This window comes from Canis lupus, chromosome 26 (assembly GCF_011100685.1).
Source record: "Canis lupus familiaris isolate Mischka breed German Shepherd chromosome 26, alternate assembly UU_Cfam_GSD_1.0, whole genome shotgun sequence".
Lineage (NCBI taxonomy): Eukaryota > Metazoa > Chordata > Mammalia > Carnivora > Canidae > Canis > Canis lupus.
Genome location: NC_049247.1, coordinates 24,568,759 through 24,596,733, shown reverse-complemented (window position 1 = coordinate 24,596,733; position 27,975 = coordinate 24,568,759). Strand labels below are relative to the sequence as shown.

At 44.5% G+C, this 27,975-nt stretch overlaps 2 protein-coding genes and 1 long non-coding RNA gene across 15 annotated transcripts in view; 1 reads left to right on the top strand and 2 right to left on the bottom strand.

Moving 5' to 3' along the window:
- LIMK2 (LIM domain kinase 2) overlaps nucleotides 1–4,056 on the bottom strand; it is a 59,849-nt gene extending 55,793 nt beyond the window's left edge. The window contains exon 1 of one of the 2 annotated variants that reach the window (XM_038575684.1): nucleotides 3,902–4,056. In XM_038575684.1, coding sequence (XP_038431612.1) covers nucleotides 3,902–3,917 — 16 coding nt within the window. In that variant the 5' untranslated portion in view covers nucleotides 3,918–4,056. The remainder of the gene's footprint in view (nucleotides 1–3,901) is intronic. The other variant, XM_038575685.1, reaches the window with a different exon arrangement.
- On the top strand, nucleotides 81–17,850 carry LOC111092639. 5 transcript variants are annotated; one of them, XR_005379399.1, is made up of 6 exons: nucleotides 81–3,500; nucleotides 5,375–5,514; nucleotides 5,975–7,155; nucleotides 7,406–7,559; nucleotides 13,875–14,414; nucleotides 17,250–17,850. It is a non-coding gene; the product is annotated as an uncharacterized LOC111092639 (long non-coding RNA). The 5 variants fall into 5 exon arrangements; XR_005379397.1 differs by lacking the exon at nucleotides 81–3,500 and adding an exon at nucleotides 4,101–4,181; XR_005379400.1 differs by lacking the exon at nucleotides 81–3,500 and having other exon boundaries at nucleotides 4,730–5,514; nucleotides 6,003–7,155.
- The window catches only part of RNF185 (ring finger protein 185), a 33,393-nt gene continuing 13,427 nt past the window's right edge, over nucleotides 8,010–27,975 (bottom strand). For 4 of the 8 annotated variants that reach the window (XM_038575692.1, XM_038575693.1, XM_038575695.1 and 1 more), the window contains 7 exons: nucleotides 25,533–25,583; nucleotides 22,852–23,074; nucleotides 19,625–19,643; nucleotides 17,562–17,674; nucleotides 15,892–15,946; nucleotides 12,442–12,559; nucleotides 8,010–10,476 (listed from right to left, as the gene is read on the bottom strand). In XM_038575692.1, coding sequence (XP_038431620.1) covers nucleotides 10,379–10,476; nucleotides 12,442–12,559; nucleotides 15,892–15,946; nucleotides 17,562–17,674; nucleotides 19,625–19,643; nucleotides 22,852–23,027 — 579 coding nt within the window. In that variant the 5' untranslated portion in view covers nucleotides 23,028–23,074; nucleotides 25,533–25,583 and the 3' untranslated portion in view covers nucleotides 8,010–10,378. The remainder of the gene's footprint in view (nucleotides 10,477–12,441; nucleotides 12,560–15,891; nucleotides 15,947–17,561; nucleotides 17,675–19,624; nucleotides 19,644–22,851; nucleotides 23,075–25,532; nucleotides 25,584–27,975) is intronic. The other 4 variants (XM_038575690.1, XM_038575697.1, XM_038575696.1 and 1 more) reach the window with 3 other exon arrangements.

Here is a 27,975-nt window from a genome sequence, read left to right as displayed (position 1 = left end):
GTCTGCGAACTCCAAAGTCTATGTCTTTAGCTATATTTTAGATTTTCTTTCCTAGAAAAAAGAAATTACAGGCAGAAAGACTTGACAACAGAATGCCAGGGTAGGTACTCAAGGTACACTGTAATAGAACTAGGCAATAGTTTCATATTCTAGCTACTGCCAGGTATAGATTAACAGGTAAAAGAGTTTAATTCTTGTTGCTATATAAACAAAAGCCAAGAGTGAGATGGATGACAGGCTTGTAAATGAATTCTAGAACTCCAGATCCCCTCACTGAAATGCCACAGTGATGCTGCACCCCTTCCTAATATGCCCCCAAACCCTAGCCCTTTCCAGGTTGCACTGATCAGAAGCCAGCCCTGCAACGGGAATCAGCCCAGCTTCCAGAAGACACTGAAAACTCACCAGGAATGTGGAAAGCCTAATATAGCCCCTTGAACATGATGGGTTTCTATTCAGCTTTAAAACTTTGTGGTCCTCTTCGATCCTATGTTGCTCCCTCCATCTCTTATCCAGGGCCACCCAAGTCACCCTGCCCTGCCCAACAAGAGGTAATTCCCATGGCTGGTGCCTTCCTCCCCATTCTTATCACTAACACTTCAGGTCAAGGCCCACTGTACAGATTAGTGCCTTCATCAGTCTTGTCCAATCCATCTTGGCCACCAATGCCAGACTGATAGTCTAAAAACAAAATACACCATGACTCTCCCTGCCTCTAAACCTATGGTCTCATTAGTAGACTGAAAAATTCCACAAGCCTAGCATTAAACCCTACACAGTCTGGCTTTACCTACCCTCTCAGCTTTATCTTCTACTTCCTATAATCCCCCATTTGTGCATTCTTGCCTCTACCACATATTATCAATTCACCAGACCTTGTGAAAACCTTGAAACTTGCCCAGCTATGCATCCTACTTCAAGTTTCTTCCCTAGCAGGATATCATACGTCCCCCTCCCCACACACACCACTTTTAATGTAACTAAGACTTCTCAAATTTGACCTAAAATTTTGGTCAGCACCTCCTGATCAAATCTGGTAGCCACCCTGGACATCTTGCTGTTCTTCAAATATGCCAAGCACATTCCTGGCTCAGGGCCTTTGCTCATTCCCTTTTATTCCCTCTGCCTGAAATGTTTTTCTACCAGGTATCTGCCTAAAATGTTCTTCATCTAGATATCCAAATGGCTCACTCCTTTGCTTCATTTCTCTGTTTAGATGTCATTAACCAGGGAAACTTCCCTGACCTCCCACTGTTCTGGGACTTTATCCTACTTATTTCTCTCTTCAGAGCATTTATCCCTCCCTGATGTCTGATATTCAAATATTTACATATTGTCTATCTCTCCCACCAGAACACACACTCCATTAGGAAAGGGATTTGGTCTGTTTTGTTTCCTGCTATATCCCCCAGGGCCTAGAAGTTCTTGGAACATAGTACAAACTCAATATATATTTGTTGGAATGGATGTTTGAATAGAGTTCTCCCCTACTTTGAAATTCTATAATGTTGTCACATGCAGGCCTTCTAATAGTTTGTCTTGATTTGCCCATTTTTTTCTTAATTACTCTCAAGAGACGTGAATCTCTCAAAGGGACAAACCATATATTTATTCATTTCCACAAATATTTATTAAGGACTTCTTTTTGTGTGCCCAACTCTGTATATCTCAAGCAGCCTAGAATATCAGAAAGAGCACTGGAAGAGAGATCCTAGATTAGTCTTGGCTCTACCATTAGTTGAGTGACCCTGAACAAATTCATTTTTCTCCCTGGGTTTCTTCATATGTAAAACACGGAGAGTTACATTATCTTAAGTCTGTCCTGGTTCTGGCATCTGTTAAAATTTTTTGGAGGTAAAACTTGGCCTACCCCAGTGCTTTAGACATCACAGGTACTCAGTAAATATTTGGTTTCTTTGTTGTAGATTCTCCTGTTACACAGGAATCTGAGTTGTCTTGGAACAGTTTGGACAGAACAAGTAAAAGTTTAAGTCCCACTTCCTTTTCTGACTCTGAGAGACAACCTCATTCTGGTGTTCGTGAGAGGATAAAGCACTGAATTTGAAGTTGGAAAATATGAACTCTGACCATTGCCATTTACTTGGCTATAGAACCTTGAACAGGCCATTTTGGAGCCTGAGTCTCACCACACATGAAAATAACCATATTGGCCTACTCTCAACTCTTCAAAGGCACCTTTTTATGCTGTTCTATCTACCTGGAACGATCTTTGCCCTTTCTTTGCTGGACTGATTTCTTCTTATCCTCAAGGATCAGCATAAACTTGCTTTTTTTTTTTTTTTTTATAAACTTGCTTTTTAAAGGAAAAGTATTCTCTATTTACTTTCCCCACCCCTGGTGTACTCTTACAGCATTTACCTCCATTGTTTATCTCAATTATTACAGCATTTATGTCCATTGTTACCTCTATTATTTACTATCCATCTCTAGGACTGTAACCACCACAAAGGTAAGGATTGTGTCCATTTTGTTTATTATTATACTACTTAGCGCTTGGTTAGGTGCATGGCACAGAAGTATCCAACAAATATTTTTATGGACAAATGTCTAAACTAATGGACCCAGACATTTTAATACCTCCAGAAAGCTTTTTGGTTCACTTGGAGAATCTAATAAACACAATTACACTCTAAGATCTTTTACAAGTTTCTGAGAATCAAGGTTCAAAACAGGGAACTTACATACACAGAAGTTAGAAAAAGTCACTGGAAATCATTTGAGCTGAAGAATTCTGGAGGCTAAAAACATGAAAGAGAAAGGACAGGGAATATCTATACCCCTGGCTGTCTTTCTCCAGAAGCCTATTATCAAGAATGAGGAGAAAAATCCCATGCTTCCATGGGAGGAAGTGACCCATTGGTGGCCTGGTCCTTGTATTCAGGATGGAGGAAGTGACTGTCCACAGGCTGAAAGCCAGGAAGTAGGGGCAGATATCCAAGACAGCGTCCCTCCTCCACCATTCCCTTCTGCCACCTCTAGAAAGCTTCTGGATGCTGACCTGGTCGACCTAGAGGCTGGGCCACCCACACAGGTGGCTGGGAAACATAGTCAACAGAAAGTCCTGGTGCAAGGAGGACAGGAGAGGAGGGCAGGAAGCTGAAGCGTGGTGTGTGACGTGACTGGAAAGGGACTGCAGGCCAGGCTAACCTAACCCTGAAGCTACCCTTCACCTTGGACATCTCTTCCTTCCAAGCGGTGTTTGGCCACATTTCTAGTTCCTCTCAGAGGGGCCAAGGGAGGACCCGGCTCCCAAGGAGGGCAAAGAACCCCACAGGGCCTACCTTCCCCAGGAAGAATGCTCCAATCTCTTCCTAACCCCTAATCTGTGTCCTAAACCCCAAGGGAACCCACACTCCTGGATCCTGCAAAGAGCTGCAAGACCAGGGGATCACAGGCACCAAGATACCCGCGAGAAGCCTTGGATCCGGTCGGAAAAGTCATACTATCCTCCACTTTCCACAGAAAACCCCAAACCCAAGGTAACTCTCTATCCCCTTATAATGGCCCCGAACCCTGAGGATCCCGCTCTCCCCATATTCCACATACCCCTCACTCCAAGGGAACCCAGGGCCCCAGCTTTCTTAAGAGTTTTAATTTGAGGGCCTGGGGTCATCAGATCCACCAAAAAAGCAGGCCCCCTGACGGAGCCAGCATCCCTTTCTCCAGGGACCTCAACTCTCAGAGAGCCGCCCAACCCTCCTGTCCCTCGGAACCTTCTGTCCCCAATTCCCGAAGCCTCACAACCTCCCCCAATTCTCCTGCTAAGGAGCCGGGACCCACCGGAGTCCCCTCAGCCCGAAAGCCCCGAGGCTGCCAGCTCCCCTCACGGGCCCAGGCTTCCGAGATCACGGCGGGACAGGACGCGGAGGCCCTTCCTTACCCGCCTGCGCGGCCATGGTCCCGGAGACGCGGAAATGGAGGCGGCGGGCAGCACCGCAGCTCCCCTCAGCTCCCGCAGCCGCCTCAGGCGCGGGAGCACCTCAGCCCCGGGCGCGAGTTGGATGCACCGCCTACGGCGCCCGGGGAGGACCAAACCGCACCTGGCACCGCGGCCGGCCCGCCGACGCCCCGCCGACGCCCCGCCCCGCCCCGCCGACGCCCCGCCCCCTGCTTGGGCTCTGTGGGGTCTCTGGCACCTCCCACCGCGACCCGCCCCCTTGGTGAGAGCGGCTGCGGGTAAGGGTGGTTGTTCACTGCCGTGAGGTGGCTCCTCAGGAAAACCCCCGGGACTCCCTGGAGATCTCAAAAGAGGATCCTCAGCCCATTTTACAGATGGGGGCAGCTGAGGACCCCAGGGGACAAGTTTGACTACCTTGAAATGGATCAGCTAGCTCATTACAAGCAGAAGTGAGATGGGAACCCAGGTCTTCTAACTCCCAGGCAAAAGCTCTTTTCAGTAGAGTGTTTGGGATCAAGAATATGAATATGATGGGGCAACTGACTGGCTCAGTTCGTACAGCATGTGACTCTTGATCCTGGGGTTGTAAATTCAAGCCCCACCTTGGATGTAGAGATTGCTTAAAACTCTTAAAAATCTTAAGAAAAAAAATAAAGTCTTTAAAAAAAAAAGGGGGGGATCCCTGGGTGGCGCAGCGGTTTGGCGCCTACCTTTGGCCCAGGGCGCGATCCTGGAGACCCGGGATCGAATCCCACGTCGGGCTCCCGGTGCATGGAGCCTGCTTCTCCCTCTGCCTATGTCTCTGCCTCTCTCTCTCTCTGTGTGACTATCATAAATAAATAAAAATTAAAAAAAAAAGAAAAAAAAAGGAATATGAATATAGAGAAGCTACCCCACAAAACTTTAGGGGTTGAGGGTGGACTTTTCTTAGAAGCTTCTAGCTCAGAGAAGCCACTTATCTGTGCCACTGTAAGTAAGCTGGCATTCGGTAGATAATCTCTAGGTCAAAGATGGTGTGAAGGTGATGGAACCAGCATTACAGGGGCAGATCCTTCTTGAGGCCAAATAGGTATATAAATGAATCCAGCACACCAGATCTTCCGATTTTTCAAGACAGGCCAAAACTCCAGGTATTTAGGTGAATCCTCCCGCTGTTTAAATGTTGGGGACTTTTGGAAATGCTAAAAATGCTCTGTAGACCAAAGGAAACACTTGTGAACTGGATTTGCCCCACTGGCTCCTCTTTGTGGAGAGACCACTGGACAAGGAGTTAGAACATCAGACTGGTTCATGGCAGCTGCTAGCTGGCTGAGGGGCCTTGAGAACCACTTCCCTTCACTGGGCTTGAGAGGGAATTAGGATCCTCCATGTGACAAAGGGTGGGCTACAATAGCTGGACCTGCAGTCACTCCCATCTGATTTTCTGGTGCTGTTTAGCAACTGTCATTTCCTTAGACTGGATTTAGGTCATGAGAAAAGCATCCAAATGACCAGGAAGAGGCAGGGAATGGGCCCAAGGAAATGGATCATGACGCCCCCACTAAGGACAAAGTTCAATCCTGCTGCATCTGGTCCCAGCCCTCCAGTAAACAAAGGTGAGCACAATTCTCTTTTTTCCTGCCCTCTGTAATCCAAACCGGATGCAGGTCAGTTGGTTCTCCTCTGGGTGTGGCAAGTGGCCCCTGAAGTCCTGAATGTGGAGAAAGTACTGATGTGGTGGGGGAGGGGATGTGCCTGACTTCCTTTCATTCCTGGGAACCCTCCAGCCCTTGGCTTTGCAGTTTGAGGAAATCTCTGGTCTGAGTATAGTAACCACAGTGTATTGTGTGTTGAATTAAAGTGACAGGGGTCAAGAGTCCAGGAGACTATGACAAGCCACCTTGCGGCTAGCACAAAAGGAGCAGGGATTTTATTTACCCTGCACATGCAAAGAGGTTATGCTGGATTTTCCTAGGCACGCAGGCCCTGGCAGCCTAGGAATCAAGACCCCTGTTTGTCTTCCCTTTCCTCTGCCCCACAGCAAGGCACCTAGGTCTGTCTCTTCTTCCTCCTTAGGCTAATTCCACTTCTTTCACATCTCCAGCCTCCTGGTGTTCACTAGCAGGGAGATAACCGACTCCCCCAAGTTCCTTCCAGGGAAGTGTAGCTAACGCTTGAGAAATGCAAATTCAAATGTGAAGAAAGAAATCTGTAGAAATGATAACGAAGAGAGACTGTTCCAATATATTTCCAAAGAATAGTCCAAGATCACCTGTGAACTTGAGGGAGGCTTCTGGAGGACAGAAAAGTTCTAGGTAGGGAGATGTGGGTTTCGAGCACCCAAGTCACCAGTTTGCTTACCTGACCATAGTTTGGTCAGTCTCACTTTGCAGCCTTCTCTCTTCCCTACTCCCTTCACTCCAGGACTCTGCTTTTTCCTAAATAAATTCTGCCCTTATACCACTCTCCCATTCCTACAACCTTTCCATGTTCTCTGTAATTTTGTTGCCCTATTCTACCCAGAAGTGCACTCTTGTTTCTAAACGCTTAACGCATTTTCAGTTATATCATTTTGCAAACCCTGTGAATTAATCTAAATCTGCACTGTTTCATATGACAGCCATTAACCACATGTGGCTAAGTTAAAATGAAACAGAACTGAAAATTAAGTTCCTCAGTCCATTGGCTATGTTTCATGTGCTTGCTTAGCCACATGTGTCTAGTGGTTACTGTGCTGGACAGTGCAGATAGAGAACATCTCCATCATGGCAGAAAATTCTGTTGGACAGTGCTATTTTAGACAATGCTCAGTAAGGGGTGCTAACATCACAAAGAGGGACTACTAGGCATTATGTGCCTCTTGAAATGATGCAACAAGATGTATACACTACCATTTATGACATAGTTATACCAAAAATCCAAGCCTGAATCTGGCCAAGCTTCTGGATATAACAACCAATTTACAGGAAATAAAAGAGTAAGAGGAGCTTATTAATACCACAGTGATGCATACAGCAAAACTGAGACTGTGGGAAACTCAAGAGGACAAATGAACTGGTTTCTTTAACAGATAAACTGCAAGAGAAAGAGGAGAGGAACCTCTGGATGTAACAGGTTTCAGAGACAGCCAATAGCAGGGTATGGATCTGATTTGGGTCTCAAAGCAAGCAAACTGAACAAAAACAGTTGACACAACTAGAAGATTTGAGCAATGATTGGATATATGATACGTTAAAGAATTAATGTTAATTTTTAAGGTATATAAAATAGTATTTTGGTTTTAAATCCTTGTTATTGAGATACATATTTAAAATACTTAAATGGCACAGGACTAGGATTTCCTTCAATATAACAGTCCAAGCAGGAGAGTGGAAGCCGTGTGAAGATGGGGATGAAACAAGATTGGACACAGTTGATGATTATTGGGGTTGGGTCACTGGTACATAGAGGCATTTCTATCCTATTTTACTTAAATGTATTTTGTTTTCCATTTCTTTTTGGGCTTAGGAGTTCTTGGAAATCCCTCTTTTGCATTTCCTACCAAATTTTGGTGCTATTCATCTTGGTAACTTAGGTCAAAATGGGAGAGAGGGAGAAGAGAGACCTTTTCAGAGCGATGACCTGTAGCTCTGGTGTGCTGGGGAGCCTGAGGCTGAGCCAGGTTTGTAACCTCACTATCTTTCATCACACATTGTGCTGAGGAACTTCAGGGAACTGTACATCTACTGTTCTAAGTAGAGGGCCTGGCCGGGGGCCCACCTGCCCTGTTGCGGAACTTGTGGAGAGATGCAGACACTGAATAATCTGTGATTGTCCTTAAGGTTCTGACTGTCCACAAGCTAAGTTCCATCATGGTAGCCTGCAAACTTAGGAATTCCATACACTTGTCAGGACCAGGGCTGTCAGGTCACACCTTGGGCAGGGCTGTGTATGAAGCCAGGCCTCCAGCTTGTACTTCTCATCTCTAATTATTGATGGTTGCCTGAAGACTTTGCTCCTCAATGTGACATTCCCACCACTGCAGAGGTGTTTCGCAGAGGCCAGACCAGTGTGACTACTCCCCAACCGATTCATGCCCCACCCCACTACCTCATATAGACAAGTCCACAGCTCACAGTAATGTAAAACCATTTAATTCTAGATCAAATCACTTTCACAACAGTGAAAATTAGTGACTGGTCAAGGTGTGCCACTGTACATGGTGTCATTTTCTGACTGTGGGTGGGACCTGGTCCTAATCCACAAAGGTGGTAGGAGCGGGTGGAGGCCAAGAACATAGATAACACACAAAAGAAAAGAAAACTGCATTGGCAGAGGGATAAGGTGGTGAGCCTGCAGACGGTGGTGGGAAGGGGGTTTCCTGTTGGGGCTGGGCCAGCAGTCCCAAGTTGGCTCTCCTGCCCCAGCTCCAATAGAGGGCGAGTAGGGACCTAGAAGGTTCAAAATCAAAGGGCACGTGACCAACCTGGCTTTATGGACAGGTTCCTGGGATGCCTTTGCTGGTGTTCTCCTGGGCTCACTACTTTGTTAAAGAGTCCAAGTGATTTGTCTTTCTACCTACAATCCTTTTTTAACCTTTCTTCTGGAAACCCATTTCTATTGGGCCCATCTGACTGAAGTCCTCTCTCTCACCACTAGGTGGGGCTACTATACTAAAAGATCCCACCAATGCACTTGGGCTGAAAATTCAGGATACCCCCTGCCCCCACCTCACTGACTTTGGGGATTTCCAGGAGGTAATAAAAAGAGCACTCTTGCGTGGGTGTCCTAAGAATGTTTAAAATCCATCAGGGACACTGTAAAGCTGGTGGCTCAGTCCTACCAAATGGATTCGGCAAACAAACCACCTATTCAATACTTAAATTTTGTCTGATTAAACACTGAACTCTGGCATTGACAGGTACAGAGGGGAAGGGGTGGGGGCTGTGGAGAGGAGAGGAGGATTTCCCTCATCTTCCTTAAGGTCTTGGTTTCCACATGCTATGCAGAGTCACATCTGGAAAAAAGCACTAGAGAGGCTTTCTACTACTTGTTGGCTATGGCTGGGAGTAAGCCAAGAGCAGTGTGGACTGGTAAAGTGACAGAGAGGGCCCCAGAGGACGTTCTTCTCCCTCAACCCCTGGGATCTCCTGGAAGAGGCTGGATTTCTACGAAGAGGGCTGACCAGCAGAGCAAGAACCATTTCACAAGTAAACTGTCCTCCTGCCTGGAACCACACCCTCAATCAGATTCTGAGGAAAAAGTTTGTGAAGTGGAAAAACAAGTCGAGGGCTTGGGAAGATAATTTCCCCTGGAAATTTCCTGGGGAAAGACCACACTATATCATCATGCTGAGGCTCTCTAGGCCCTGCTGCCTCACTTTAAAAATCATCAGAGGAGTTGCCTGCTCTGCAGTTGTGTGCTTCTCTGCTGTTAGCACACATACAAGGAGTTTTCAGGGTTATTCACCAAGCCATACCAAAATCCGGGTCACATGTGGGTCTCCCCACTCCTGCCTCCTCATAAAGGACAATTTGGCTTCTGGGGAAGATGGTCTTCAACATGCAGCTGAGCTGACTTGACAAAGCCTCCAGTGTCCTTTGGGTGAGCTTTTGTGGCCTTGGGGACAGGGCTGCTTGTTCAGTTTTTCCTGCATCAGAGCTCCAAATCCTGCCAGAGTCCCGCTGGCAGGTCTCTCCTGATGAGGAGTCAGTCCAGCTTCAGCAGTAGTCTCCACCGTGTGTCCACTGGCAGAGAGGCAGATGAAAATATTTGGGGAGGGAAAGATGATGGGAAATCTGTGACTGAAGCTACATGTCTCTGGGGATAATCTACTCCAGGAAACTAGGAGGTCAATCAAGCCACTCTCTGGAGCCAAAGAGACTGAGCATGGCTCAGAGCCAATAAAAGATCTTTGGATCTCTGGTGAATTCATGAAGTGACTCCAGTTTTAGCTGCTGCAATTATGATCTTTATAGGGCAGCAATTTCTTGCATTTCTGCTGAGGAGGAGGAGGAAATAGGGCAGAGCAGCACTGGGATATAGAAGGGAGCCTCTCTATATGAGAAGTCCACTGATTTTGGAGGTCACTTACCAAAGGGTATTTAAAGAGAAAAAGAGTTTCTACTTGGTTCATCCCTTTGTTTTTGTAATATTAAACTCAGGTGAAATTGTACTGACAGTTTCTCCTTGCCTCTTCCCTGTGCAGAGTCAGGACCTGCTGAGCTGGAACAGGATTTCATGGTGTAACTCATGAGAGATGACTCAATGCCAAGGACTGAGGTTAGAGCAGGGTGTTTACAGCAGTGGACATACTCCAAAGTCCTTGACAACTGGTCTTGAGTCCCTAAGCTCTGATGGGGAAGCAAAACTCCTTGATGTATTACTGACCACCCCCCGATTCTAGGGGTCAGGATTAGCCAGGAAGCCAAACATCAAGAGTGGGTGTCCAATGTCACCAGTCCAGAGGTCCTGCCATGGATATAGGCTGGGAGCCCAACATTAGGCAATGAGGAGCCAGAACATAATCACTAGGGCCACAAACAGGAAGAGGCGTGACAGGAACTGTTCATCCACGTACTGGGGTGTTCCAGGGACAGCTGGAGAGACAGGAGGGAGAAGAGAGGCTGTCAGAATGCTACAGCTGTGCACGCTGCCCATTTGGGCCAGAAGTAGAGAGCATCAATCTTCATCTTTTTACAGTAGGACTCTGCACACTAAAAAGATTTCCAAACCCCAAATAACATTAGGCAAAACAAAATTGAAATTATAATGATATGTGGAATAATATAACAATGAGGACAAGGTTTCCAGTTTATCCAAAGAGAGTTTGGTCTGCAGGTGTAAACTAAACAGGAAACTCTTAGAAGAAATAATAAAAGAAAAGCTGCTGTTAAGCATCTTCTCTGTGCTAAGAATTTTGTATACACATTACTGCTTGGTGGGTACTGTTATTCCCATTTTGTGTAAGAAGAAACTGAAGCACAGGTACAAGGTGATCTGCCCAAGATCACAAGGTTTACGAGTTAGTGGCAGAGCCCAAGAGTCATGCTTTCAGCCTCTCTACACGCTCCCTTCTGAGTCATGGAGTCTCTAGATTCTGGCACTGTTGAGCTGGTGTGGGTGGGTGGGGGGTGGGGGGGCGCTGGTCTCAGAGAGCCCCATGCAGAGTGCCTTCCTTTTCCAGAGGAGAAAAGTAGGGCCCAGACAGGCAAAGTGACTTGTCTTGCCCATCACATAGCAAACTAGGGGCAGAGCTAGGCTTCCATTCCTCCCTACTTTGAGAAAAGCTACTATGTAGAGCTCCCTGTCCAGACTTTGGGGGAAGGAGAGTAAGAAAGTCTATATCCAAGATAGGCAAATTTTATCAAATATGACAAAGGAAAACTGATTGTGGCAGGGGGATAAAAGTGATCCAAGTCCATCCAGAACTGTAGAACTCTCTTTACCTGAAGAACTCAGGGTAAGCCCTGAACCAGGAAGAAGGGAAGCAAGCTGCCAAGCAGGTTCTTGCTGCTATCACAGCGCCCTGTCCCTTTGTCAGGGCAGAGCATACCCTGCCCTGTGGAGTCTCCTTCCTTTGAGAAAATGTGTAAATGAAGGAGAACTTTTGAGGTGGAGGAGGTAAGGGCATGCCAAGATCTCTTGGTGCTGTACTATTCCCCAAGTAGGTGCTCTGATGATTCACACAGGCAATCAGTCAATAAAGACTTCCTGATTGCCTGCTATGTGCCAAGCACCAGGGTAAGGGCTGAGGAAACTGGGATGACCCAGGAGTAGGTTTCTGTCCCTAAGAGCAAAAGCTCCTGGCCAGGAACCATACATTGCTCCCTTCTGTACCACACACACTGCCCAGCACACACAAGGCTCTAATGAGTGCAAGCAGAGCTCAACAGACCTCGGCACCTCTGCACACTCCATGGTAAGAATCTTGGCCCAAGTGTCAGACTGGGATAAAGTACAGGCACCCACTTTGCTGCCTTGCTCAACATGGAATGCAGCTGGCACCTTTATGGTGGCTGAAGAGTGAAAGGGAGCAGCAGGTAACAGATCTAGAAAAGGGAGAAAGGGTTCCCAAAAGGGTGGGGCTTGTGATCAGCCCCACATGTATCCTAAGGGAAGCTGGACAGACATGCCACAGAATAGAGAGGCCTTGAATCCTGGTGAGTTGCCTCACTCCTCCTTGCCCCCAAATGGTACATGCACAGGACTAGGCTTTTCTTCATATTTAAAAAAAAAAGAATCATTTTATTCTATTTCATTTTATATGCACAGAGTAAGTCTTGTGAAACACACTGAGCATTTTCTGATTTGTAAAACAGAGCTAAATGCACATCCATCCCAAAGGCTTGTGGTGAGAATCCCGTTTGTGATGACAAGCACTTTGAACATGCCTAACATTAAGTGGGCAAGATACATTATCATGACTACCAGTAATCTGAAAAGACTTCACGTTTCGAAAAGGCTGACTGACCAAGCAGTGACAATTATCTATAATTGTCATATTAATACTAATGAATTCCAAGGAGCTTTCAAGTAGAAATACTAAGGAAGCGGGGTCTTACCTGGAGGAGGCCGCCCATCATTTATGTTAAATGCTGTGGCAAATATCCCAAAGGGAAATGCCCCAATTCCAAAAGACATCTGGAAGCCACCATCTCCAAATCCAAATCCTTGAAATCCCTGTATGCAAGAAATACAATTCAGAAGAACAAGCATGTTTCTCCCACACCTGTCAAACATGCCACCTGCAAGTGGCACCTGCCTCTCCTCCCTACCCTCTGCTACCTGTTTCCAAGGGGGAGCATCTTTTTTTTTTTTTTTTTTTTTAAGATTTTATTTATTTATTCACGAGAGACACAGAGAGAGGCAGAGACAGCAGAGGGAGAAGCAGGCTCCCTGCAGGGAGCCCGATGCAGCACTTGATCCCAGAAGTCCGGGATCATGCCCTGACCCTAAGGCAGACGCTCAACTGTTGAGCCACCCAGGCATCCCAGAACATCTTTTCTTCCCATTTAGAGTACAAGGCAGAGAAACCCTGGTGGCTCCTCTGCCCTTCTAGCCTTCAAGGGGTCCCAGCTAAGGAGCTGTGAATGCCAGAAAGGACTGGCTCTGGCCCAAAGTAAAACAATCTGCTGATGCAAGTCAGGGCTCTTGGAGCACCAGATTTTTTCCCAGAATCCCACACTAATCAGTAAAATTTTCTACATGCTTTATAACAAAACTGGCGACAACTCCTCCACCCAATTACAAGGGAACATCAGAACAAGCTGTACATTATTGGTAATAGCAAAAAAAAATGGAACTCTAATTAACCAACAATGGAGGTCATGATCAAAATCTTGATACACGCACTCTCTAAAGACCATGATGCTGACTATGCAGCAACACAGAAAAACTCTGGTGACCAAAGGTCCCCAGACAAAACTGGACACTATGGTCACAACTGTAGTACATGCTGACATGTAGGTATGGGAATATGATATAGACAGGTAAGTATTTTCCCTCAGTTTTCTTTTAATACTTTTACAAAGAGTTTAAAAAACATAAAAACACTTAATTTTTTATCTGATTATAAAAAGGTATATACGCTTGTTATAAGAAACTTACACATTAGAAGATTAATTAACATAGTAAGTCAGAGGTCTCTTCCCCGCCCTGCCCCAGAGGCCTCCTTATTCACCATTCCATGGCCACGCTCTCCCCAATAGTCACTGCCAGCAGCTTGGTATATCAACCTCAGCTTTCCCCTCCTCCAACATGTTCTATAAGGCACCATCTTTCATATGAAAAGACTCAGTAGGAATTATAACACTGTGAATAAACAAACTTTTTTCTATCTTGACCAACACTGTGAATAAACAAACTTTTTTCTATCTTGACCAAAGTTGCACAGCTAGTAGAAGGGGCAGAGTTCAGAACAGAAATTAGGTCAATATGATCCGAAAACCTATGCTCTTTCTTACAAAAAATGTTCTCTCCGTCCCTACATCTCTAGATCGATCTTTGGAACAAATGATTAAAAAAAAAAATAAGAAAATGCATGGGGTCAACTGTTCTCCACAAAGAGATGACTGGCCTTCACTTGTGAGTCTTTTCCAAGTCATGAAAGTGGCTGTTCCCTATCCCATACCAAGCAGCCTAGCATCCAGCTACAAATGGCACTACCTATAAAGCCTAACAGCATATATTAACAAGAGAGCAAGCCTATAGAGAAGAAAAATAATCAGTTTTCCATCTTCTCAGTGCAGAGATGCCTCCTACTCAGACCCAGCATGGTTGAGTCTGAGGGCTCCTGGGACCGAGGCTGCCTTACCCAGGCAGGTGCAACTGTTTCATCAGGAGCTACCACTTCAATGAGTGCAATCCCGCGGACTGACCCTCTGGTCTCTGTTTCAGCAACCTCTATACAATTCCACAAGTCCTCACATTTGCTGGGGCAAAGCAGGCAGGAAAGCATCACTGGTGGCTGCGAGTACTTGTCTACACTAGAACTACACACCACTGTCATTAAGGCCAGAGCCTCTGGCTTCTTGAGGTAGGAGCTGAGACTCTGTTGAGAAACAGAGCCTAGGAAAGTTAAAGTAATGTCACCTGGTAGTCAAGGAGAGATAATTTAGATCAAAAACTAGGTCAATATGATCCAAAAACTCATGCTCTTAATTCTGTGCAGAATTGAAAAACTCTTGTGACGAAATTATCAGACAAAACTGAACACTATGGTCATAAGTATGCTCAGGACAATATATAGGTATGTAGACAAGATACAGATGTAAGTATTTTCCCTCAAAATTTTTAATATTTTAATCTGGAGAACATATACTTGTTTGGGGATTCCAGTAGTGTGGATAAATGTTTTGCTATTATAATTTCTTTAATATTTTAACAAGAAAATTTTAACAGTAACATCGGATTTAAATGAGCAAATTTGGGCAGCCCGGGTGGCTCAGCGGTTTGGCACTGCCTTCAGCCCAAGGTGTGATCCTGGAGACCCAGGATCGAGTCCCACATCGGGCTCCCTGCATGGAGCCTGCTTCTCCCTCTGCCTGTGTCTCTGCCTCTCTCTCTCTCTCTCTCTCTCTGTGTCTCTCATGAATAAATAAAATCTTTAAAAAATAAAATAAAATAAATGAGCAAATTTTTTGAGCTAGTGATTCTTCTAAGAATTTATCCTAGTAAAACAACCATGTACCAGGGGATCCCTGGGTGGCTCAGCAGTTTGGCGCCTGCCTTTGGCCCAGGGCACGATCCTGGAGTCCCGGGATCGAGTCCCGCATTGGGCTCCCGGCGTGGAGCCTGCTTCTCCCTCCTCCTGTGTCTCTGCCTCTCTCTCTATCATAAATAAATAAATAAATAAATCTTTAAAAAAAAAAAAATGTACCTGTTCAAAAAGGTATCTCTAAGTTCAACAGAGTATTTTTAAAATAAGAAAAAGGGAAACAGCTAAATGTCCAACAAAGGATCAAATAATGTTAAGTTCATACAACTGAACACTAAACAGCCTTTAAATAAAGTATTACTGGCATGTAAAATCTCATGATATATCATTAAAAGTCTCCCCATCTCTAATATAAACTCCATTAAGGGCAGGGATCTTTGCTATGTTTACTGATCTATCATCAGTGCCTAGAATGATGCCCAGCATACAGAAGGCACTTAATATAGAAGGAATGAAATTTTAAAAACAAGAGTTAAAAAACAAGAGCCAAGTATCATAAAAAATAAACAAGAACATATGTATATACATCTATAAAATACATACACATAAATAGATCTATAAAACTTTTTGTGTGTATATATAATTATAGAACAACAAAAAAAGAGAAAAAGAGAACAGACCAAAATATTTCCAGTAGTTCTCTTCAGATGGTGTGATTATAAGTGATTTCCCCCTTCTTTTCCTTTGTGTATTTCACAATTTTTCCTTTACTTTTAATAATCAAGGAGAAAAAATGTAGGGCCAAGATGGAAACTCCTAGAGCCATTCTAGAAGCTGCCTCTAGAATGTTTCTCACCCCTCTGTTCTCTGGCTCTGGCCTCTGTCCTTGAGGGCGGGGAGGAGTCTTCTCTCTGAAACAGAAACATTGTAAAATAAATAATCATAATGCTCTTCACCAACAGAGTCAGGTCCACCATGCCCACATGTGAACTTACACCAAATTAAACCAAATCTTAATCTTCATTCTACTTGTAATTGTTTTTCCAACTATATAGAAAAGCAAGGAGAAAATCTCAGATGTTCATTACATTGCACTATATACTGCCAACTTCTCTCACAGGAGCTTGGCCAAGACTGATTATGAATGCTAGCCAGATATCTTCTCTGGACCTATGTGATATAGGGGTCACTGAGGTTAAAAATCCCAAATCCAAACTGAAATAGAGAATGGCCTGTCAGCAAAGAGGGCTGAGATTCAGGATCTCTCTGATATGCCCCAATTAACTTCAGCTTTACCCCTCACTATTTCCTTGGTAAGTACTCTACACTTTGTTTTTGGCCTCTGGGTCTTTTTTTTTTTTAAGATTTTATTTATTTATTCATGAGAGACCCAGAGAGAGAGAGAGAGAGGCAAAGGCACAGGCAGAGGGAGAAGCAGGCTCCATGCAGGGAGCCCGATGCAGGACTCCATCCCGGGACTCCAGGACCAGGACCTGGGCCAAAGGCAGCGCCAAACCGCTGAGCCACCTAGGCTGCCCTGCCTCTGGGTCTTATCCCCTTCTGTCACTTATCCCCAATATACTGGACTGAAGCTTGCTACCCATTATGCAATAGGCAGGACACTACAAATACTAAGACTGTGACGGACCCTACTCTTGAGGTGTTTCTGGTTTGAAGGGGGTTACAACCAATCACAAAGGGGTTTACAACTAATCACAATACAGTGTGGGAAGGGAATTCCTGAAGAGAGGTATCAACTACATAAGGTGAAAGCATGAGTGAGAGCAACTAATGTGGGCCACTTTAAGGAGAAGGTAATTTCACAGCTGCTCATTAAAGATGGATAGAAATTAGTGGAGGTGAGGAGGATGTGAGCAGGACTGGGGAGGGCAGAAGAGGCAGAGGGAAAACAAATACAAAGGCTCATAAATGTGAATGGGTAAGTTCCCTTAAGAGAAATCCAGTATGTCTGTGTACAGGATATGCTGGGGTGGGGTTAAGAGAAAGTACGAGACATTGCTTGGGAATTTGGGGTGTGTGAGCACATGCATATGTGTGCATGCGTGCACCAGACCATGAAGAGCTCTCAAAACTTGTGTTTAGTGAATGACAGACCCACTCATACCTCAAACTCCACAAAGCCTCTCAGCCTCTCTGTCCTCTCCTCCCTCTGTACTTTATATATCACTGCTGCAGCAACCCCCTTCCTTGCAGACTCTCCTGCTGGACACTCTGCTTCCCAAGCTGCTCCTTCAAAGCATTCTGCACTCTTAAAATTGTGGTATCTTGTGCGCTACCTAACACATTGCCTGCTTGCTGGTAGAAGCTCAGTGGATATCTGCATTACAGCCCAGTGAGGAACAACTTGGCTTCCTTCCCTTCCTAAAGGACTTCCATCTGGATCCCAACTGCCTCAAAATGAGGGTGTGTAAGCACTAAGTAAAGGATGGGGTGAGAAGGTGATGAATAGAAGTGAATTCATGTCCAAAGGGAGGAGTGGATGTGAGAGGTGCCCCAAGGCCTCACCTGGGGTCCTGCTGCCCAGTGCTGCCCCTGCCATAGAGCGGGATGACTTTATCTCGGCTGATGCCAGCTTTGCAAACTGGACACACCTGTCTGTTAGGTCTGGTCTCCAACCACTGAAAACAGGAGAGAAAAATGCATGAATGATATAAACTCACTACAGAGTGGTCACAGCCAGAAGAAAAACATGGACCGGACACCTCAAACTGGAAACACCAGCACCAGTAGGGAATACTTCAAGGAACCCAACTCTCTGATTCCTGCTCCTGGCACTCAATAAATATTTACTACTGGTGAAATCAAAATTGCTTTTATTTTTTTTTTTTTTGGGGGGGGGGGGTGGTGTTTTTTTTTTTTTTTTTTTAAGATTTTATTTATTTATTTATGAGACACACACACACAGAAAGAGAGGCAGAGACACAGGCAGAGGGAGAAGCAGGCTCCATGCAGGGAACCTGACATGGATCTCGATCCCGGGTCTCCAGGATCATGTCTTGGGCCAAAGGCAGGTGCTAAACCGCTAAGCCACTCGGGCTGCCCCTCAAAATTGCTTTTAAACACCTCATAATTAAAGACTTCTTCATGTTTCATTAAATTAAGGGGCTCTCAGCAACACAGCAGGAAGGAACTGCAAGTCTGTAGCAGTGTTAATGGGTCTGACAGACTCAGCCTCAGTTTAGGCCGTGCATGCTGATATAATGAACCTTAAATCTCTGCCTTCCCCAACAGATCAACTGTATTACACTGGCAGGCAAATTTTTCTTTCTGTGATTTCTCATTTTTACAGCGTTTCTTCAACTACTTTGTATCCCAGACATCAGCATTTGGACATAATAACCTCACCATTTTCTGGTGATTTACTATGTGCTAAAAGATAGATTTTGCTATTATCTAAATTTACTTAAAGTTTCTAATGTACTTTCATTGATTTTTACATTCAACTATTTCTTTCAATATTAAAAACACCAGAATTCTGTTTTGGGTTTCCCAGGCTCGTTTACTGGTTAAAAAATATTCTGCTTAACTTTCTCTAAAACAAAAGAAGAATGATAAAACCATGTTATCTATAGTATCTTTGAATAATTTAATACATGTATAATATTTCTCAGCATTTATCTTAGAACATAAATTGCATGTTTAGACCCAATGATAAAAAGTTTATTATATAAATGTGAATCTAGGATTTCAGGGCCAAGGAGAAAGCAGCATTTAATGATTTTTGTATCTCATTTCCTTTATCCTACTGTTGAAAGCTTCACAATTTATGTGTTATGCTCTTTTTATAAATTTCCAGCAGACAAATTTATAAATGTACCGAGTTTTGCTATAGTCAGAATGCACAGCCCTGAATGTAGTGGGAACCCCTTTCTTGTTTCCCCTGCTGCTTTCTCCGCCCTAGACTTTGAGACTCTAGAGTTCTGGAACGTCTGTCTTCCCCGTACATTCCTAAGCCACCTACTAGTATGGGGCTCTTTTGTCAATAACCTTGCAAACAGTCAGCTCACAGTGACTTTCACAGCCAGCTGTGAATGCCAGACCCTGCTGTTTCACCAAGCATGTGCCTGGGTCTTGGTGAATACTTAACTGACTGGCTTTCATAATAATCTAAAGCTGGGAAAACAGACATCTTCCCCCTCTCATAAAAGCTCTCTGTTGAGACCAAGAAAAATTTCCCGTTCCTAACATTTTCAAGACCTTATTTAAGGGTCAGGGAAACAGTTGATATGATAGGAGGTTCTTTTTTGTAGAGACAGAATCTCAAAAATAAAAATCTAACATACTATCAACTCCAACTCAATCTACAGATGGGGAACTGTGAGCCAGAGAGGTGTGGCCTACTAAAGCCACAAAGTCCATCGGTAACAGAGTCAGGACCATCCCACTGACCCCTTGTTTTCAGCAAGTGCCTATCAGGGGACAGGTGTATAAAGAGGGGTGGGGGTAAAACAAGCAAATGAGCCCACAGACAGGGGAGATTGCAGCTTCTGACAGTAGTCTCCTGAGACTAGGGGTGTCTTGTGCAACCATAGCTGATGAAAGACAAAGTAAAATGAAATGCATCTTACCTGATGTAAACATGGCCAACTGCCAGAGTCCCCAGGGCAACCAGTCATCAAGGAGAAAGAGAATGGGGGTAAAGGAAGAAAAATGCTTTCATTAGCAGAAACATTGAGGGTGGAAGCACAAAAACAGGAACACGGGGTGGAACTGTGAAGCAGTGCAACCCCACTGAGAGTCTATGGGGAAATCACTAGTATCAGAAATTAGAAAAGACTGGGCTAAACTCACAGGAAAAATTAGGCAATAGAGGCAAGATCCCAGTTTCTAACCCTGGGATCCTACTTGTAAAGAACCCCCAGGTCTCAGACCATCCCAAACCCCGCTTCTCTACAAGTCAACCTTTGAGGGGTGGTACCCCCTGAAGGAATCCAATAAAAGCTAAAGACCTTCTGTGCAGAAAAATTCATGGGGGCATTCTCATACACACATGCACACACACATACACATACCATTTTAGATTCTACTGAAAGTATGTTCATAGCCTCCTAAGGCTCACAATTCATGGTTCTGGATCTGGTTTAAGAAAATCTTCAGGCTGGGACACCTGGGTGGCTCTGTGGTTGAGCATCTGCCTTTGGCTCAGGTCATGATCCCCGAGTCCCGGGATCAAGTGCCCCATCGGACCCCCGGAGGAAGCCTGCTTCTCCCTCTGGCCTTTGTCTCTGCCTCTCTCTCTGTATTTCTCATGAACAAAAAAATAAAACCTTTAAAAAAAATCTTCAGGCTGGCAGGAAGTGGTTTAAAAGTTCAAGTTTACTATAAAAAATATCTTTAAGTAATGAAAAGGATGAGGATACTGTTTGGCAGAAAGGGCTACCTTCAGTTTAACGAGTTGTACTATAATGAAATGTTGTCTAGTTTCTCAATTTTCAAATGAGGAAACCAAACTCAGAAACATGAAATGACTTGCCTATGGCACCAGGACTAAAAAGTCAGTCTCCTGATTTCCTGTTTATTGTCCCTTGCACCTAGCACTAGGTGCAAAAAATGACATTTACAGAATTGAAGGAAAAGTTACTCAACTCTAGATTTTTCATTTTTTCTCTCTTGACTTATTCATCCAACTAACATATATCCACTGAACACCTCCTATGTGCTAGGACAGTGGAAAATGTGGACATGGACAGCGAGGGACATGGTTTATGTCCCTCATAACATGACTCCTCTAGCTGAGTAAAATTTGGACTCAGGCTAATTCCTTTCCCAGTTCCTGAGCCACAGTTTAGCCTCACCATCCAGACATGCAATCCCCCTGGATGTAAGAGACACCTCTGACATCTGACTTCCACATTGACTTGCCATTCCAAACTGAGCCCAAAGTACCCCAAATCATGGCAGATATCCACTGGCAACTTCCCTCAAAGGTTATCGGGGAGAAGTGGAGGTGACTTTCTTTTAGGGAGAGGCTTACAATTATAATAAAGGTGGTGATCACCTCCATTTATTAAGCAACTATTGTGTGCCAGGCTGTGGCTGACTAGATTTCCATTAGTTAATGTCACTGGAAGATGATATTAACCTATGACAAAATATAATTATCTCCATTTTACAGATGAGGAAACTGAGGTACAGAAAGGCTGGCAGATTGTCCCAGGGATAAACCATACTAATAGGAAGCATCTGTTTCATATTAGAGTCTGTGTTCTCTCTAATGGCACCTTGATTTAATTCTTAATTTCGTCACTTATTTTCAAGTCTTGGGCTTCTTTTGTTTTGTTTTTTAAAGATTTTATTTATTCATGAGACACACAGAAAGAGAGGCAGAGAAACACAGGCAGAGGGAGAAGTAGGCTCCTCAGTGGGAGCTCAAAGTGGGACTCCATCCCAGGACCCCAGGACTAGGCCTAGTGCCAAAGGCCAATGCTCAACCATTGAGCCACCCGGGTGTCCCCAAATTTAGGTTTTATAATGCCCTGGAGAATCTCCAATTTCTAGGAAACAACAGTTTCTGCATAAAACTTAATGATTAGGGGCAGCTTGGGTGGCTCAGTGGTTTAGCACCTGCCTTTGGCCCAGGGTGTGATCCTGGAGACCTGTGATCGAGGTTCCACGTCGGGCTCCCTGCATGGAGCCTGCTTCTCCCTCCCTCTGCCTGTCCTTCTGCCTCTCTATCTCTGGGTCTCTCATGAATAAATAAATAAAATCTTAAAAAAAAAACAACAAACTTAATGATTAGGGCAAGAGCTGCCAAAAACAACCTGTCCCATTCTATTTATTCAATAAATTTATCTCTATCTTATCTTAAACTCCCTTAATAAATACTGCTTAAATGACCCTTTCTTCATACCACTTCCCTGATCAAAAATATCCCATAGCTTTATGTCCTACTCAATCAAATCTGGGTTTGATAATCTCGCCTAACCCTCACTTAACCCCTAACACTTCTCAACCTCCCCACCCAGGGCGTTCTGTGAAGTACACAGCAGTGTTGGGGTCTCAAAATCTCATATCCAAGAGTGCACAGGTCTATCCGTAGAGAATGCCTGCCTTGGGGGGCACATACTCTTTGCCTTATCTGTCATTCTTACCCCTCCACTTACCTCAATTTACCTTTCAAGGCCCAGCTCAAAATCAAGGGAGAGGAATAAAATCCCAACATTTACCCAGAACCTCAGAACCAGGAGGGACTATTCAATAATGATGAAGGCCTGAATGAAACTAACGCTGCCACTTCATTTTGATACACATAAAATATAGTAACAATTATCAGGATCATCGCTAACACATAGTATTCAGTGTGTGCTATGTTCTCCTCTAAGCTTTTTATGTATTTTGAGTCATTTGACTGCTCACAAACAACCCTGTAAAATGAGACAGAGGGTGTATAAGCACCTTGCCCAAGGTCATCCAGTAGGGAAGTGGCAGATTCAGGATTCAGAACAAGGAAGTCTGGCTCTGCTGTCTTTGCCATACAGTGTACCACAGTATATCCACTGTACATAGTGCCTTTTTGTCAGCACAGCAAGTGGCAAATAGTAATCGCTCACTAACTGGTGAGTATTTTCACATTAGACGTGGGGGTACAGAGTCCAGAGTGGGGACAGGATTTGCCCAAGGCCACTCAGCTCATCAGCAACAGAACTGGGATAAGAACCCAGGTCTCCTGGCTCTTGGGCCTGATTGTATCAGGAGGCCTAAAGTGGGTAGGAAACTCCCTGTTCCAAAGCTGCCTAGGACACAGGCTTTCTAAACCTGGCCGTGTGTCTTCTGGGGTGGTGGCAGGAATACTGACCAGAAGAGGTGGCCACACAGGCTGATGACGGCGTCCTTGGCTGTGTCCAGGCAGATGTTGCACTCGAAGGTGCTGTCCTGCCCTCCACTCTCACCAGCACCATTGCTGCTACCGCTGGGCCCTCCTGCACTGGAGTTCTCAGGGGATGCAGAGGCCGAGGGCCCCTTGCTTGCCATCCTTGGCAGTCAGCAAACTCTGACTGAAGATTCTCCCCAGGAAAATCCTGAAAGGCAGAGAGCCCTTGATTGCCTGTTTCTCCAGCCCACTCTCCCCGGCTTCCATGGCAGTATCCCCATCTTCTCTCAGCTCCAGAAGTTCAGATTATGACTGAACTCTCAAACAGACTTTGCAGAGGATGACACTCATGAGGCACTACTCAGAGAACAATGACTGAAAAACTTTCATGAACACAGCCTAAAATATACCACACAAACACAATGCACAAATACAGAGCAAGCTCCAACCAGATGGCTCTCCAAAGGAACTGAGACCCTTTCTCACATGTCTTTACATTCTCCCAGGATAACCAATCCAGGTAATATGTGCTCAATAAAATTAAATGTTCACAAGCCGTTCTCTAACTTTGGACTGCCTCTATATTGGTAAGTGAATCTTAGACCAGAAGGTTGTGACTGGTATATGTCAGAATATAAGTGTAACTATGAAAGGCTAGCTAGGAAGCTAAGAACCAGACAAGTCACTCAGCTCAATGTCTTCCATACCTCAATCTTCTACATTCCCCCTCCTGCCAGGTTAGAATACCATCTTCCTTATTTGGTCTAAATCTATTAACTTTTTGACCTCAATACATTTAAAGAGGAGGTTTATGTCACTGCTGTACACAGAAAACCAGTATTAGTTACCATAAGTGAAAGATAAATACAAATATAATGACAGAAAAGCTGTTTATCCTCACACTGAAATCATTTGGCACATTTATAATGCTTTGGGCAAACTTGATCTGATCCAATCTCTTTAGAAAACTGCAGCCTAGGATCCCTGGGTGGCGCAGCGGTTTGGCGCCTGCCTTTGGCCCAGGGCGCGATCCTGGAGACCCGGGATCGAATCCCACGTCGGGCTCCCGGTGCATGGAGCCTGCTTCTCGCTCTGCTTCTCTCTCTCTCTCTCTCTCTTTCTCTCTGTGACTCTAATAAATAAATAAAATCTTAAAAAAAAAAAAAAAAAGAAAAGAAAACTGCAGCCCAAGACCTGTCCTTTAACTGACTACTGTGGAGCTGAGACTGGAACTCTGACACCCAGTCTGTATTCAAACCACTATATCACCACAGATCAGGCTGGCTACCAAATGCTGGGAGATATTGCCTCCAAATCAAAGAACCTGCCAGGAGCTGAACAAGAAGGAAGGGAAGACTAACAGGAAGATACCCAGAAATTCTGGGTATAGTTTAAGAATCTGTCAAGAGGGCAACCTGGGTGGTGCAGCAGTTTAGTGCTGCCTTCGGCTCGGGACCTGATCCTGGAGACCCGGGATCGAGTCCCATGTCGGGTTTCTTCCTCTGCCTGTGTCTCTGCCTCTCTCTCTCTCTCTCTCTCTGTGTGTGTGTCTGTCATGAATAAATAAATAAAATCTTAAAAAAAAAAAAAAAAAAGAATCTGTCAAGAGCTTGGTTTGGCCACCCTCACCATCTTAGAAATTCCTAGGAGATGCTGGCTGATTATCATAGCCAGAGAACCAGCAGCTTGGATGTTGGCTTCAGTTGTGCCTCCAGCTTGCTAGGTGTTTTGGGAATCTCCCTTCTCCTCTGTGGGCCACAGTTTTCTCATCTGTAAACTGAAGCACTGAACTACATGGTCTTTTAGTTGTCCTGATCCAGCTCTGAGACTGTGCTGCTCCAAGTATTCTCATCCATTCTTTCCAAGGAAGGTGGCCCTACCACAAGTGTGAGACTCACCACTGGAGCACCAAGACTGCTCTGATTCCAGCTTCCAAAGTTTGAAGATGTAAGGACCAAAAAGCCAGTCTTCTCAGACTAAGAAGCCTTTCAACACACCACCAACTTGAACTCTGGACTCACAAGCATCTCTCACCACAACAGTAGCTCAGTGACTTGAGCAGGGAGAGGAGACCGGCTCACTGCCACTTTTTCACTCAGTTACATCATTTTACATAATGTCCCAGAAGGGCAGCTGGCTGCTGGCAGCACCAGTGCCTCACTGGCCTCAGTTCCAAGACCTTCTCTCCCTGACCCAGCGCTTCCTTCTCTCCACATACAACTGTTCTCTTCTCCTTAGGATGGAGTCTGCTTCTTGGGGCCATATTATGGCCTTCACATGTCATTCTGGCTCAAGTACCTGACCTGTGTGAGCTTCTTTAAAATATGTTTATCTTTTAAAATTAAGGACTTTGTGTAGAGAAGTGGAAAGACAATCATAAAGTTGGGTTCACTGATCAATCTTAATGATAGTCTCTTGATGTGATGCAATAGGAAGTACATATCACTAACAATGAAGCACTTTTAAAACATAAACTCTAATCATGTCTTCAAAATAAATTACCTATTTACAGAAAATATGGGGCACAGAAGCACATGTTTAACAACTCCAGGAGGCAATCAGCAAATCCAGAATGTGGGACCTTTTACGACAAATAATCCAAGTTCTCCAAAAAATAAATAGCATAATATAGAACGTGGAGTTCTAAATTGAGACTTGAGACATACCAACCACTGGAAGTGTGTGGATCTCACTGGAACCAGGTTCAAACAAACGACCTATAAAAAGACATTTGTGAGATGACTGTCAAAAATTAGATTTAGCCTGGGTATTAGTTGACATTAAGGAATTACTGTTAATTTTATTATGATTATGGCATTGCATAATTTAAAAAATACTCAACTGCTAGAAATACATACCTTTTAAAAAAGACTTTATTTATTTGAAAGAGAGAGAAAGACCACACATGAGCAGAGGGAAGAGGCACAGGGAGTAGAATCAGATCCCCCACTGAGCAGGGAGCCCGGTATACGGCTTGATGTAGGTCCTGGGATCATGACCTGACTGAAGGCAGACACTTAACTGACTGAGCCACCCAGGTGCCCCTAGAAATATAGACTTTAATATTTATGAAGGAATGATGTTTGGGATTTGCTTTAAAATACCCAGGTGCTGGGATCCCTGGGTGGCGCAGCGGTTTAGCGCCTGCCTTTGGCCCAGGGCGCGATCCTGGAGACCCGGGATCGAATCCCACGTCGGGCTCCCGGTGCATGGAGCCTGCTTCTCCCTCTGCCTGTGTCTCTGCCTCTCTCTCTCTCTCTCTCTCTGTGACTATCATAAATAAATAAAAATTAAAAAAAAAATACCCAGGTGCCCCTAGAAATACAGACTTTAATATTTATGAAGGAATGATGTTTGGGATTTGCTTTAAAATACTTCTGGGGGCGAAAATGGAGAGAAAAGACAAAACAGGGAAGGTGATGGCTGCTGGAGCTGGATGATGAATGGGGGTTTATTCCATTAGCTTATTTTTATGTGTGCTTGTAAATTTCCATAATAAAAGGAATTTTTTAAAAAGGTTAGGTTGCAAAAAAGTATGTGCCTGCATTTGGGTAAAAACAAAATATATAAAAGAATACACACACACACACAAAGGCAAAGAAAATGTCTAGAAGGCACACACTAAACTATCAATAATTATTTCTAGAATTAGAGGCTGGGGAACTTTGAATTTTATATTCTTATCCTATTTTCAAATTTTATGATAAGCAGGTATTACTTTTAAAATAACGCTTAAAAAAAGAAATTGTAAAATGCATATATAATTACTACAATAATGAAATATAAATATTAGAAAATGTTTTTTAAAATGTGGAAAAACATACCAAACTGTTAAGAGTGACTATCTGTATTGTTGGGGGCTTAGAAGTAGTAACATATTTTCTAAGTCCTCCCCATTTACAAAACTAACATTTTTACATGTATTAATTTTGAAATTAGAAAACATGGCAAGAGTGCATTAAAAAAAAAACTTCTGGGGTGCCTGAGTGGCTCAGTTGGTCAAGAGTCTGTCTTCAGCTCAGGTCATGATCCCAGGATTGAATGCTATGTTGGGCTCCCTGCTCAGCAGGGGAATCTGCTTCTCCCTCTCCCTCTGCCCCTGTTCATGTGCTCTCTCACTCATTTTGTCTCTCAAATAAGTAAATAAAATCCTTAAAAAAAAAAATCCCCCAATGTTCCAGTTTTCCCCAATCCTGAAAAGCTCTGAGTTCAAGTCCTGACTCCACTATTCTGATAACTTGATGGCTACAACCCCTTTTTTCATCTGAAAAGTGAGGGTGTCATGCCTCAGAGCTGCAAAGGTGGTCCTTTTTTTTTTTAATTTTTTTTTTAATTTTTATTTATTTATGATAGTCACCCAGAGAGAGAGAGAGGCAGAGACACAGGCAGAGGGAAAAGCAGGCTCCATGCACCGGGAGCCCGACGTGGGATTCGATCCCGGGTCTCCAGGATCGCGCCCTGGGCCAAAGGCAGGCGCCAAACCGCTGCACCACCCAGGGATCCCATGCAAAGGTGGTCCTTTGAGATAATACAGTGACCCGGAGGGTCCAAGGTAGGAAGAGGCTGCTGCTACTGGGGAGATGTACATAGACACCCCTTACCCTGGCTCATTACCCTCTCTACTCTTTGGACCCAACAAGGCTCTGCATGGCTCATACTCCTAAGGGATACAAGGCTTTTTTTTTTTTTTTTTTTTTTTTTTTTTATTTATTTATGATAGTCACAGAGAGAGAGAGAGAGGCAGACACAGGCAGAGGGAGAAGCAGGCTCCATGCATCGGGAGCCTGATGTGGGATTCGATCCTGGGTCTCCAGGATCGCGCCCTGGGCCAAAGGCAGACGCCAAACCGCTGCGCCACCCAGGGATCCCGGGATACAAGGCTTAAGGGGAGGGTCATCATCAAGGCAGGTGCTGGGATGGGAATGGTCAAGGGACAGTAACAGGACAGCTCAGTTTGCAGACAGTAGCAGGGTTGCAGCAGTTTAGACACTGGGACAGGCCTGCACATCCCAACTCTAAGCAAACTGCATAACTCTTGTTCTAATTCTTAGTAGACTGACCACGTGGTACCTACTCAGGCTCTAAAGCTTCCTCCTAGTAGGCACAGAA